At 42.3% G+C, this 11968-nt stretch overlaps 1 protein-coding gene across 1 annotated transcript; it reads left to right on the top strand.

The window, feature by feature from the left end:
- Positions 1-2869: 2869 nt before the first annotated feature.
- Positions 2870-5716, top strand: LOC311122586 (alpha-2C adrenergic receptor-like; the record flags this gene model as incomplete). The annotated part of the gene is made up of 4 exons (XM_084196929.1): positions 2870-3513; positions 4010-4338; positions 4405-4717; positions 5539-5716. The coding sequence occupies 4 exons, from the start codon at positions 2870-2872 to the stop codon at positions 5714-5716; spliced, it is 1464 nt and encodes a 487-aa protein (XP_084053055.1).
- Between the last annotated feature and the right edge of the window lie 6252 nt (positions 5717-11968).

The raw sequence follows: 11968 nt of genomic DNA, 5'->3' as shown, positions 1-11968 counted from the left end.
TAGTGCACTGGGCCTTTACTAGTATTAGCGGATCAACAAAGACCTCTGTAGCGGAAGAAAGCAATTCCTCATCTCTGCTTTGGCAAAAAAGATAGTTGTATAATTAACAGTGGTGGAAAAAAGTACCCAATTGTTATACTTGAGTAAAAGTAAAGATACGTTAATAGAAAATGACTCAAGTAAAAGTGAAAGTCACCCAGTAAAATAGTACTTTGGTTTTAAATATACTTAAGTATCAAAAGTAAATGTAAAAGTATAAATCATTTCAAATTCCTTATATTAAGCAAACCAGATCACACAATGTTCTTGTTTTTTTTAATTTACTGATAGCCATTGGGGCACACTTCAACACTCACACATAATTTACAAATTAAGCATTTGTGTTTAGTGAGTCCGCCAGATCAGAGGCAGTAGGGATGACAAGAGATGTTATCTTGATAAGTGTGTGAATTGGACCATTTTCCTGTTCTGCTAAGCATTCAAAATGTAACAAGTACTTTTGGGTGTCAGGAAAAATGTATGGACTAAAAAGTACATTATTTTCTCTAGGAATGTAGTGAAGTAAAAGTAAAAGTTGTCAAAAAATATAAATAGAAAAGTAAAGTACCGATACAAAAAAAAACTACTTAAGTAGTACTTTAAATTATTTTTACTTAAGTACTTTACACCACTGATAATTAAGAACAGTATCTTGCAGCATTCAATAGTTGGAATTGTTAGAGTTGTTGCCATGTCACTTTCTCTGAGATCGTCATTCTAATGGAATCCAGAAAGAACAAATCCCTGTCCTCAAACATTTACATCAAAAGGTGCCAAGTTATGGGCAAAGACACAAAACCATCCACATCAAATTAAATATTTTTTCTTGATAAAATAACATGGAAAATAATATTGTGCAATATTAATTTACCATCCTGTGTTGTACATAGGCTGGTCATCTAGGTTTGTAACGGTAGACTTTCCATCACCGTGAAGAAAAACAACGGCACAGTACAGTAATTGAGTACATTGAGACATCAAGTGGTTTATGATGATGTGGCTCAGTTGGTAGAGCAAGGCGCTTGCAATGATAGGGTGGTGGGATCGATTCCGACTGGGGGCAAGTACGATAAAGCGCTCGCTATGCATTCACTGCTGCAAGTTGCTCTGGATAAGCGCGTCTACGAAAAGGAATGAATAGACCGTTTTCAGTTTTCACCTAGAGACAAGTTGCATTTGCTAAGCATTTCAAGAAACTGAAAAAGCAAGTTTTTTTTTTTTATATTCCACTAGTATTATCAGATTAACTGATTTGTGTAGATAATTATCAGACTCAATTTACAAATGCTGGTAAACGCTAAAATACATTTAGTAAAATGTTTTCCCCAAAAAGTAGTGCACTGGGCCTTTACTAGTCCTGTATTAGCGGACCGATATAGACGTTTTCAGCAGTGGGGAAAAAAAAAACGACTTCAAGCGGCTTCATATATTACTTGAAGTGTGTTCATATATTTCCCTGACGATGCAAGGTCAGAGTCAGGCAGCTCTTCCTTTCTATCAATTATTCAGTGTGTGTGTGTGTGTGTGTGTGTGTGTGTGTGTGTGTGTGTGTGTGTGTGTGTGTGTGTGTGTGTGTGTGTGTGTGTGTGTGTGTGTGTGTGGATGGGACGGGGGGAGATATATTATGCTGTCGGACTGTGACTCGGCTAAACAAACACGTCTTAATCAACAGATAATTAAACGCAGCGGTGGACTATCTCTTTGGTTCTCATGTTTCATGTTTACACTGAGTTATATATTACCGGCCCCGTTATGGTGTCGAATCCTCTCCTCTCTCCCTCCGGGACCATGCCGCCTTTACAATAGTGACCTCCAGCGAGCAGAACAAACAAACCGGGGCGGTCTGCGAGGAGACCAGACAGAACACATTCTTCTTGGAATTAAATTAAACGTTCTGCGATGCTGTTGCGCGAGGCTGTTCCGTGTGTGTGTGTATGCGTGTGTGCGTGTGTGCGTGTGTGTGTGACATTATCTATCAAATAACACGCTTAAAAAAAACCTCTCTCTCTCTCTCTATCGTCACTCAATTCAATTCAATTTAAGGGCTTTATTGGCATGGGAAACGTGTGTTAACATTGCCAAAGCAAGGGAAGTAGATAGTAAACAAAAGTGAAATAAACAATAAATATTAACAGTAAACATTACACTCAGAAGTTTCAAAAGAATAAAGACATTTCAAATGTCATATTATGTCTATATACAGTGTTGTAACAATGTTTCTCTGTCTCTCTCTCTCTCTCTCTCTCTCTCTCTCTCTCTCTCTCTCTCTCTCTCTCTCTCTCTCTCTCTCTCTCTCTCTCTCTCTCTCTCTCCTACAGGGGGAGAAGCGGGGTCCCTTTGAGTTTAAACGCGAACAGCACGTGGCTGTTACAAACCTCTCGAGCAGGACACTCGGTGTAGCGGCGGGGGAGCTCGAGGAGGGGTCAGATGCAGATGCAGTCGGGATGGAGCAGGGAGGACATTTGCTACCCGCGGAGGGCGTGGATGGATCTAACGGATATTTTCTGGTGGTGATTAAAGTTATGTCGAATCTTAACACGGATGACAGTTTGTCTTCGGAGTATTTTAGAATTTTTTTCAGATTTTTATTTAGTCCGTTTCTGTCTCGGAAAGGATCGGAGATGACAGCGCTGAAGATAAGAAGCAGGTGAGAGAGAGAGCAAGAGGGCGGAGAGAGAGAGGGGAAAGGGACGGTGTGGTTTCAACGTTTTTCTCCAAAGACATGTGAAATATAACTAATCCTTCGCGGATGTGTGCTAGTGAATATCATATATTATTTCCCTGGATTTTTATTTTATTTTTTTACCGTCACGCCTGAGTGATTAAAATAATGGATTTCTTGAATTTCTCCGAGGTGGCGGACGAGTGGAATACCACATACACCAACTCCTCCTCGGTTACCGTGGACACTGAGTACTCTCTCCTCTCCATAACGGGACTGGCTGTAGTCGTCGGCTTTCTCATCCTGTTTACCATAGTGGGCAACGTTCTGGTGGTCATCGCCGTTTTGACCAGCCGCGCTCTCAAACCGCCACAGAACCTCTTTCTGGTGTCTCTCGCCAGCGCGGACATCCTGGTGGCTACTCTCGTCATGCCCTTCTCTTTAGCCAACGAACTCATGGGCTACTGGTTCTTCGGGAAAGTTTGGTGCGACATCTACTTGGCGTTGGACGTCCTCTTCTGTACGTCGTCTATAGTTCACCTGTGCGCTATCAGCCTCGATCGTTACTGGTCGATCACCCAGGCGATAGAATACAACCAGAAGCGGACTCCCAAACGGCTGAAGGGGATGATCGTAGTGGTGTGGCTGATCTCGGCTGTTATTTCCTTTCCGCCGTTGATCTCCATGGACAGGAGCAGCGGTGGGGATATCAGTCCTCAGTGTCGGCTGAATGATGAGACCTGGTATATCCTCTACTCCAGTATAGGGTCCTTCTTCGCTCCCTGCGTTATCATGATACTAGTCTACATCAGGTGAGTTGAGTTCCCCCCTTTACTTATACCCAACCATGCAGTTCACTACTAAGGCTACGTCTGAAATGGTACCCTATTCCCCTATGTAGTACACTACCTAGTGTGCGTCTGAAATGGTACCCTATTCCCCTATGTACCTAGTGTGTGTCTGAAATTGTACCCTATTTCCCTATGTAGTACACTACCTAGTGTGTGTCTGAAATTGTACCCTATTTCCCTATGTACCTAGTGTGTGTCTGAAATTGTACCCTATTTCCCTATGTACCTAGTGTGTGTCTGAAATTGTACCCTATTTCCCTATGTACCTAGTGTGTGTCTGAAATTGTACCCTATTTCCCTATGTAGTACACTACCTAGTGTGCATCTGAAATGGTACCCTATTCCCCTATGTACCTAGTGTGTGTCTGAAATGGTACCCTATTTCCCTATGTAGTACACTACCTAGTGTGTGGTGCTAAATGGCTCAAATGTAAATGATGATTCTTCTTCTGATCAGGATCTACCAGGTTGCTAAGACGCGGACGCGGACCATGTCGGAGAAGAAGAGAGAGGTGGAGGACAACGGAACGGCCCCGTTAGACGTTAACGGGTTGGAGCAGGGGGGCGAGGAGGGGGGCAGAGGGTCTCTGAAGGAGAACGGTGGGGGCGGAGGGGTTGCCCGGGAGAACGGGCACTGCCAGCGCCAGCAGAAGACGCCGGTACCACCGGGGCTGTTACCCAACGAGCCCAAACCAACCCCCGACCCAGACGATGCAGACGACTTTGACGACAGCAGCTCGTCGGACGAAAAACCCCAAAAATGTCCCCCTTCCTCCTCCTCTTCCCAACATCATCATCATCATCACCACCACCACCATCACCATGATGACAAGAAGGACTCCAAACCCTCAGAGATCAGGAAGTCCACAGGAAGCAGGAAGAGCAGCTTGGCTTCGTCCAAACCCTCAGAGATCAGGAAGTCCACAGGAAGCAGGAAGAGCAGCTTGGCTTCGTCCAAACCCTCAGAGAGCAGGAAGTCCACAGGAAGCAGGAAGTCGCGCTCCAGCTCTAGGTCCATGGAGATGTTCTCGTCCCGTAGGAAGCGGCGGAGCACCGTAAACAGGAAGACGATAACGGCAGCGAGGGAGAAGAGGTTTACCTTCGTCCTGGCGGTGGTGATGGGCGTCTTCGTGGTCTGCTGGTTCCCCTTCTTCTTTAGCTACAGGTATTCTACTGGTTTCTACTGTGTTTCTACCGGTTTCTACTGGTTTCTACTGTTTTCTACTGTTTCTACAGTGTTTCTACTGGTTTCTACAGTGTTTCTACTGGTTTCTACTGGTTTCTACTGGTTTCTACTGTTTATACTGGTTTCTACTGGTTTCTACTGGTTTCTACTGTTTCTACAGTGTTTCTACTGGTTTCTACCGGTTTCTACTGGTTTCTACTGGTTTCTACTGGTTTCTACTGGTTTCTATAGTGTTTCTACTGGTTTCTACTGTTTCTACAGTGTTTCTACTGGTTTCTACCGGTTTCTACTGGTTTCTACAGTGTTTCTACTGGTTTCTACTATTTCTACGGCGTTTCTACTGGTTTCTACCAGTTTCTACTGTTTCTACTATGTTTCTACTGGTTTCTACTGGTTTCTACTGGTTTCTACTATGTATTCTACACAGTAATACTGTAATACATAGTATTCCATAGCTCCACAGTTATGTAACATCTTTCCCCATCAGGTAAGAGGGGCAGACACCACTGAGACAGCTATTTCTCTTATATTGCTTGTTGTTTACTTTGAGCTTTTAGCTTCTTCAGTCATTTGATTGTTTTTTACTGTAAGGTCAGTGTGTTGAGATTTCACTTTAAGGTTGTGTCCAAAATGTCACCCCATGGCCCCTCTAGTAGGTCACTATGTAGAGAACAGGGTGGTGGCATTTGGGACAACAACTAAATACTTTGATTTGTTTTAATTGGACTACAGCCAAGTGGTTGCCAACTGTTAGATTGATTGATTGATTGATTAATTGATTGTATTTGATCTGCCTGCAGCCTGTATGGAGTGTGCCGGGCACCGTGTGAGATCCCTGAGACTCTCTTTAAGTTCTTCTTCTGGATAGGCTATGTTAACAGCTCCCTCAACCCCGTCATCTACACCATCTTCAATCAGGACTTCAGACGAGCCTTCCAGAAAATTCTAGTCTGCAAGTCAGGGAAGAGGTCTTTCTGAACAGACACGGATGTGGGCCAATATTTGAAAACGGATGGACCTACAGCATATGCGTATTATGGTCCACTACTTTTGACGAGAACCCAGTCATTCAGAAAATACTCTGCAAGTCATGGAAGAGGTCCTTCTGAGGGGAAGTTACATGGACCATAATGCTTTCTCCAGCCACATGGACCATAATGCTTTCTCCAGCCACATGGACCCTAATGCTTTCTCCAGTCACATGGACCATAATGCTTTCCCCAGTCACATGGACCATAATGCTTTCTCCAGCCACATGGACCCTAATGCTCTCCCCAGTCACATGGACCATAATGCTTTCTCCAGTCACATGGACCATAATGCTTTCCCCAGTCACATGGACCATAATGCTTTCCCCAGTCACATGGACCATAATGCTTTCTCCAGTCACATGGACTATAATGCTTTCTCCAGCCACATGGACCCTAATGCTCTCCCCAGTCACATGGACCATAATGCTTTCTCCAGCCACATGGACCCTAATGCTCTCCCCAGTCACATGGACCATAATGCTTTCTCCAGCCACAGGGACCATAATGCTTTCTCCAGTCACATGGACCCTAATGCTTTCTCCAGTCACATGGACCATAATGCTTTCCCCAGTCACATGGACTATAATGCTTTCTCCAGCCACATGGACCCTAATTTTCTCCCCAGTCACATGGACCATAATGCTTTCCCCAGTCACATGGACCATAATGCTTTCTCCAGCCACATGGACCCTAATGCTCTCCCCAGTCACATGGACCATAATGCTTTCTCCAGCCACATGGACCCTAATGCTTTCCCCAGTCACATGGACCATAATGCTTTCTCCAGTCACATGGACCCTAATGCTTTCCCCAGTCACATGGACCACAATGCTTTCTCCAGTCACATGGACCATAATGCTTTCCCCAGTCACATGGACCATAATGCTTTCTCCAGCCACATGGACCATAATGCTTTCTCCAGCCACATGGACCATAATGCTTTCTCCAGTCACATGGACTATAATGCTTTCTCCAGTCACAGGGACCTATTTATATTGGGTTGTGTTTGAAATGCCACCATATTCCCTATGTAGGTCACATGGATTCACATGAGACCCAGCCGACGAAGGATATCAAGGATCTGGAAAGGTTCTGTATGGAGGAATGGTCTCAGATTCCTCCCAATGTGTTCTCCAACTCATATTTTATTTTACTTTATTTATATAACCTTTATTTGATCAGGCAGTCATACTGAGACCAATGTGTCTTGTACAGATGAGCCCTGAATCACAGAAATTACATTAATACACACATCAAAATATAATATGCCATTTAGCAGACGATTTTATCCAAAGCGACTTACAGTCATGTGTGCATACATTTTTACGTATGGGTGGTCCCGGGGATCGAACCCACTACCCTGGCGTTACAATCGCCGTGCTCTACCAATTGAGCTACAGAGGACCACACGTAAATACAAAACGCAAGCAGAAAGAAAGACACGGTCATAAAGAACAAACACGTTCATCAGTAATAAGGTCCTCTATCAGCTTTCTGAATTAGAGACACCAGAACATCACGTTTAAGAACATTTAGAAGATTGTTCCACAAATAAAAGGTGCAAGAAAACTAAAAGCTCCCGTAGAGACCAAAGGAATTTCCAGAGTGATCCATCCCTGAGACCGGGTGTGGTAACTCATGACTAAAGGTTGGTAACCATAGGAACGTACAGTGAGAGTTTTTGTTAAAGTGCTTTATAAATTAAAAAACATAGCAATGTCTACGTGACATCAAAGAGGGCCAACCAACTTTCCGGTAGGGAATGCAGTGATGAGTACAAAAAAAAAATTGCCGCCCGTATTAAAGCGCAGAGCGTTATGATAAACTGCATCTAACGGCATTAATGAAGTGGCAGCTGCGTTCATATAGATGACGTCGCCATAGTCTAGGACCGATAGGAACGTCGACTGAATAATCTGCTTTCTACTGTTTAGCGAGAGGCAGGACCTGTTTCTATTGAAGAAGCCAATTTTTATTAACTAACTCATCGATGTGCTTTTTAAAAGACAGCTTTTCGTCTCTCCAGATGCCCAGATATTTGTAAGTAGGGACACGATCAATATGGACACCATCCAAAGTACATATGGTTAAATCATCAGAGTTATTTCTATGCACTCCATACTGAGTTTTTACCTGCATTCAATACTAATTTCAGGTCAATAAAGTTTTTCCTGTAATTCAATGAAGGCAGACTGTAGTTCAGATCAACCCTGGTCAACCGTGGGGGCAATAGCATATGCAACAGTATAATCGGGCATACAAGAGCAGGTTACAGTTTTTTCTTTACAGATAAGTTCGATATTGTTAATGTAAACAGTAGAAAGTACAGGACCCAGGGTGGACCCCCTGTGGGACACCTTTCGTGATATCCAGGAAACCTGATTTAACACCATTAGTAGATACACATTGAGTTCTATCTGTCAAGTCATTTTTAAACCAGCTACATGCAGCCTGGTTTAGGCCAATTGAGCCAAGCCTCTGAATTAGCAGTGAGCGATCAACGGTATGGAAAGCCTTTGACAGGTCAATGAAGAGGGGCGGCACAATGTTGCCCTTTCATCCATACAGTTAACCACATCATTTATAACTAAAACATGTGGCGTTATCAGTGCCGTTTCCCCCCGCAAGGTGAGGTATTGAAAGGTGTTGAAAACAGGGGTGCCAGTAATTTTGACACCTAGCTTTTTTATAGTAAAAAGTATTAATTGTTAAACAAAATCTCTTTCTCTAAGCAATTGAATTAGGATAAAATTACATAATTTCCCATTTCTTTTGAGCATACAATTTCCTATTTTGTTGCATTACAACCTGTAATTTAAATGGAATTTTATTTAGATTTCAGGTAATGGACATACACAAAATCGTCAAAATTGGTGAAGTGAAATGAAAAAAAGTACTTGTTTCAAAAGATTCTAAAAAATAAATCATGGAAAAGTGGTGCGTGCAGATGTATTCACCCCCTTTGCTATGAAGCCCCTAAATAAGATCTGGTGCAACCAATTACCTTCAGAAGTCACATAATTAGTTAAATAAAGTCCACCTGTGTGCAATCTAAGTGTCACATGATCTGTCACATGATCACAGAATATATACACCTGTTCTGAAAGGCCCCAGAGTCTGCAACACCACCAAGCAAGGGGCACCACCAAGCAAGCGGCACCATGAAGACCAAGGAGCTCTCCAAACAGGTCAGGGACAAAGTTGGGGAGAAATACAGATCAGGGTTGGGTTATGAAAAAAATATCAGAAACTTTGAACATCCCACGGAGCACCATTAAATCCATTATTATTAAATTGAAAGAATATGGCAACACAACAAACCTGCCAAGAGAGGGCCGCCCACCAAAACTCACGGACCAGGCAAGGAGGACATTAATCAGAGAGGCAACAGAGACCAAAGATAACTCTGAAGGAGCTGCACAGCGGAGATTGGAGTATCTGTCCATAGGACCACTTTAAGCCGTACACTCCACAGAGCTGGGCTTTACGGAAGAGTGGGCAGAAAAAAAGCCATTGCTTAAAGAAAAAAAATAAGCAAACACATTTGGTGTTCGGCAAAAGGCATCTGGGAGAAGGTACTGTCTGGCGCAAACCCAACACCTCTCATCACCCCAAGAACACTGGATGTTTTTTTCGTCTTATTTCTTGTTTGTATCACAAGAAAAAATATTTTGCATCTTCAAAGTGGTAGGCATGTTGGTTAAATCAAATGATACAAACCCCCCAAAAAATCAATTTTAATTCCAGGTTGGAAGGCAACAAAATAGGAAAAATGCCAAGGGGGGGAATACTTTGGCAAGCTGCTGCAGCTACTGGAGTAAACATTATGTGGTATAGGAACTGTAGCTCAGTTTTTGTGTTATTTATTTTATACAGCATTTTTTGCTCATCTTTATCAAGGGTGCCAATAATTTGGGACCTGACTGTACATCTACACCAGGGTTGGGGTCAATTCCATTAGAATTCCAGTCAATTCTGAAAGTACACTGGAATTTCAATTATCTTCAATGCTTTTCAATGAGGAACATTTGGAATTGGAATTGGAATTTGGTTAACCTTCTGAATGTAATGGAATTGAAATGGAATGAACTCCAACCCTGGTATACAGTAGTGATGAAAGGCCTCACAACAAGGATAACTTGACTGTTTGAAATTACACCTTGGAAGCCTCCCAATAATCTCTCCTTTCTCCCGAAGTGGGCACTTGTTCACTTCCCTTCATGGATTTGAAAGGACGTGACTGGTATATGAAAAACCCCTCCAGCACATGCCAACACTAATCCAATGCTTTTGAAATAGTGTGGAGTAGTGAACAAGTGTACACTTCAAGAGGAAGGAGAGATTATTGGGACACAGTCCCTATTCCCTATATATAATTCACTGGTACAATATATAGGGAATATATAGTTTATATATATAATATAATATAATATATAGCATATTAATATAATATATAGGGAATATATAGTATATATATAATATAATATATAGGGAATATATAGTATATATATATATATAATATATAGGGAAGATATAGTATATATATAATATATAAGGAATATATATATATATATAGTATAATATATAGAGAATATATAGTATATATATATATATATATAATATAATATATAGGGAATATATAGTATATATATATAATATAATATATAGGGAATATATAGTATATATATATATATATATATATATAATATAATATATAGGGAATATATAGTATATATATAATATAATATATAGCGTTGTTTAGGACACAACCAAAGGGAGTAGATTGGAGAATTTGTGTGGTGGACATTTTCGGCAGCATAATGAAACTGGACTGTGTGCCGTTGACTACAACAGGGAGAGTCACGAACAGATGGTGGGCAGAGGGACAGATGGGCGGACGGACGGACGGACAGACAGCCAGCCAGACAGCCAGCCAGCCAGACACATGGGGTGGCTATAGTGACTGATCAACCATAGAGTACAGTGACTGATCAACCATAGATTACAGTGACTGATCAACCATAGATTACAGTGACTGATCAACCATAGACTATAGTGACTGATCAGTCCCAAAGCCTGGAAATGTATTTACACAGATCAATACACAAATGGTGGACATTTTAAACATAATACCACAATCATGTCTAGGTCTGTTGTCAGAATGAAATGCACCAGGATTGTTTCCGGCTTCAGCTCACAGATACAGTATAAAGAAAAGGTGGTAAAAATAAGATGGTCAAGTTGGGAGGATTTTGTCTGGGTTGGAAAGGGATATTGGAGAGAGAGCCACTGAAACATTGTCTATTCATACAGTATCTACAAGCCATGGACTATTGGAGAGAGAGCCACTGAAACATTGTCTATTTATATAGTATCTACAAGCCATGGACTATTGGAGAGAGAGCCACTGAAACATTGTCTATTTATACAGTATCTACAAGCCATGGACTATTGGAGAGAGAGCCACTGAAACATTGTCTATTTATATAGTATCTACAAGCCATGGACTATTGGAGAGCTGAACAGACACTTTAGGTGTCTATACGTGCCGAGAGATCAACTCAAATTACACATTGGGTGGCTGTCTACAGGGTGATTACAAGCCATGGAGTTCAACAGGGAGCACAGATGGATGAACGGACAGACGGACGGACAGACAAACATTGGATGGGTACAATACAAGCCACTGACTTCAACAGGGAGCACAGACGGATGGACAGACGGACATTGGATGGGTACAATACAAGCCATTGACTTCAACAGAGAGCACAGACGGACGGATGGACAGACGGACATTGGATGGGTACAATACAAGCCATTGACTTCAACAGGGAGCACAGACGGATGGACAGACGGACATTGGATGGGTACAATACCAGCCACTGACTTCAGGAGATAACAACTGACTCTTTGACTAATATGTTGACTTCTGTCTTCTTCTGGCCTTGACAATCCACATGCACACGACAGCTGTGACATCACAGTAGATACACAGTATTGCTTTTTTACACGTACGTCCTCACACTGAGAGTGTGCGTCCCAAATGGCACCCTATTCCCTAAATGGCACCCTATTCCCTACGTAGTGCACTACTTTCGACCAGGGCCCATAGGGTTCGACCAGGGCCCATAGGGTTTGACCAGGGCCCATAGGGTTTGACCAGGGCCCATAGGGTTTGACCAGGGCCCATAGGGTTTGA

The sequence above is a fragment of the Coregonus lavaretus genome, assembly GCF_964263955.1.
Source record: "Coregonus lavaretus genome assembly, contig: HAP1_SCAFFOLD_7187, whole genome shotgun sequence".
Classification (NCBI taxonomy): domain Eukaryota; kingdom Metazoa; phylum Chordata; class Actinopteri; order Salmoniformes; family Salmonidae; genus Coregonus; species Coregonus lavaretus.
Note: the sequence above shows the minus strand (reverse complement) of the source record. Positions and strands in the feature narration are given on the sequence as shown.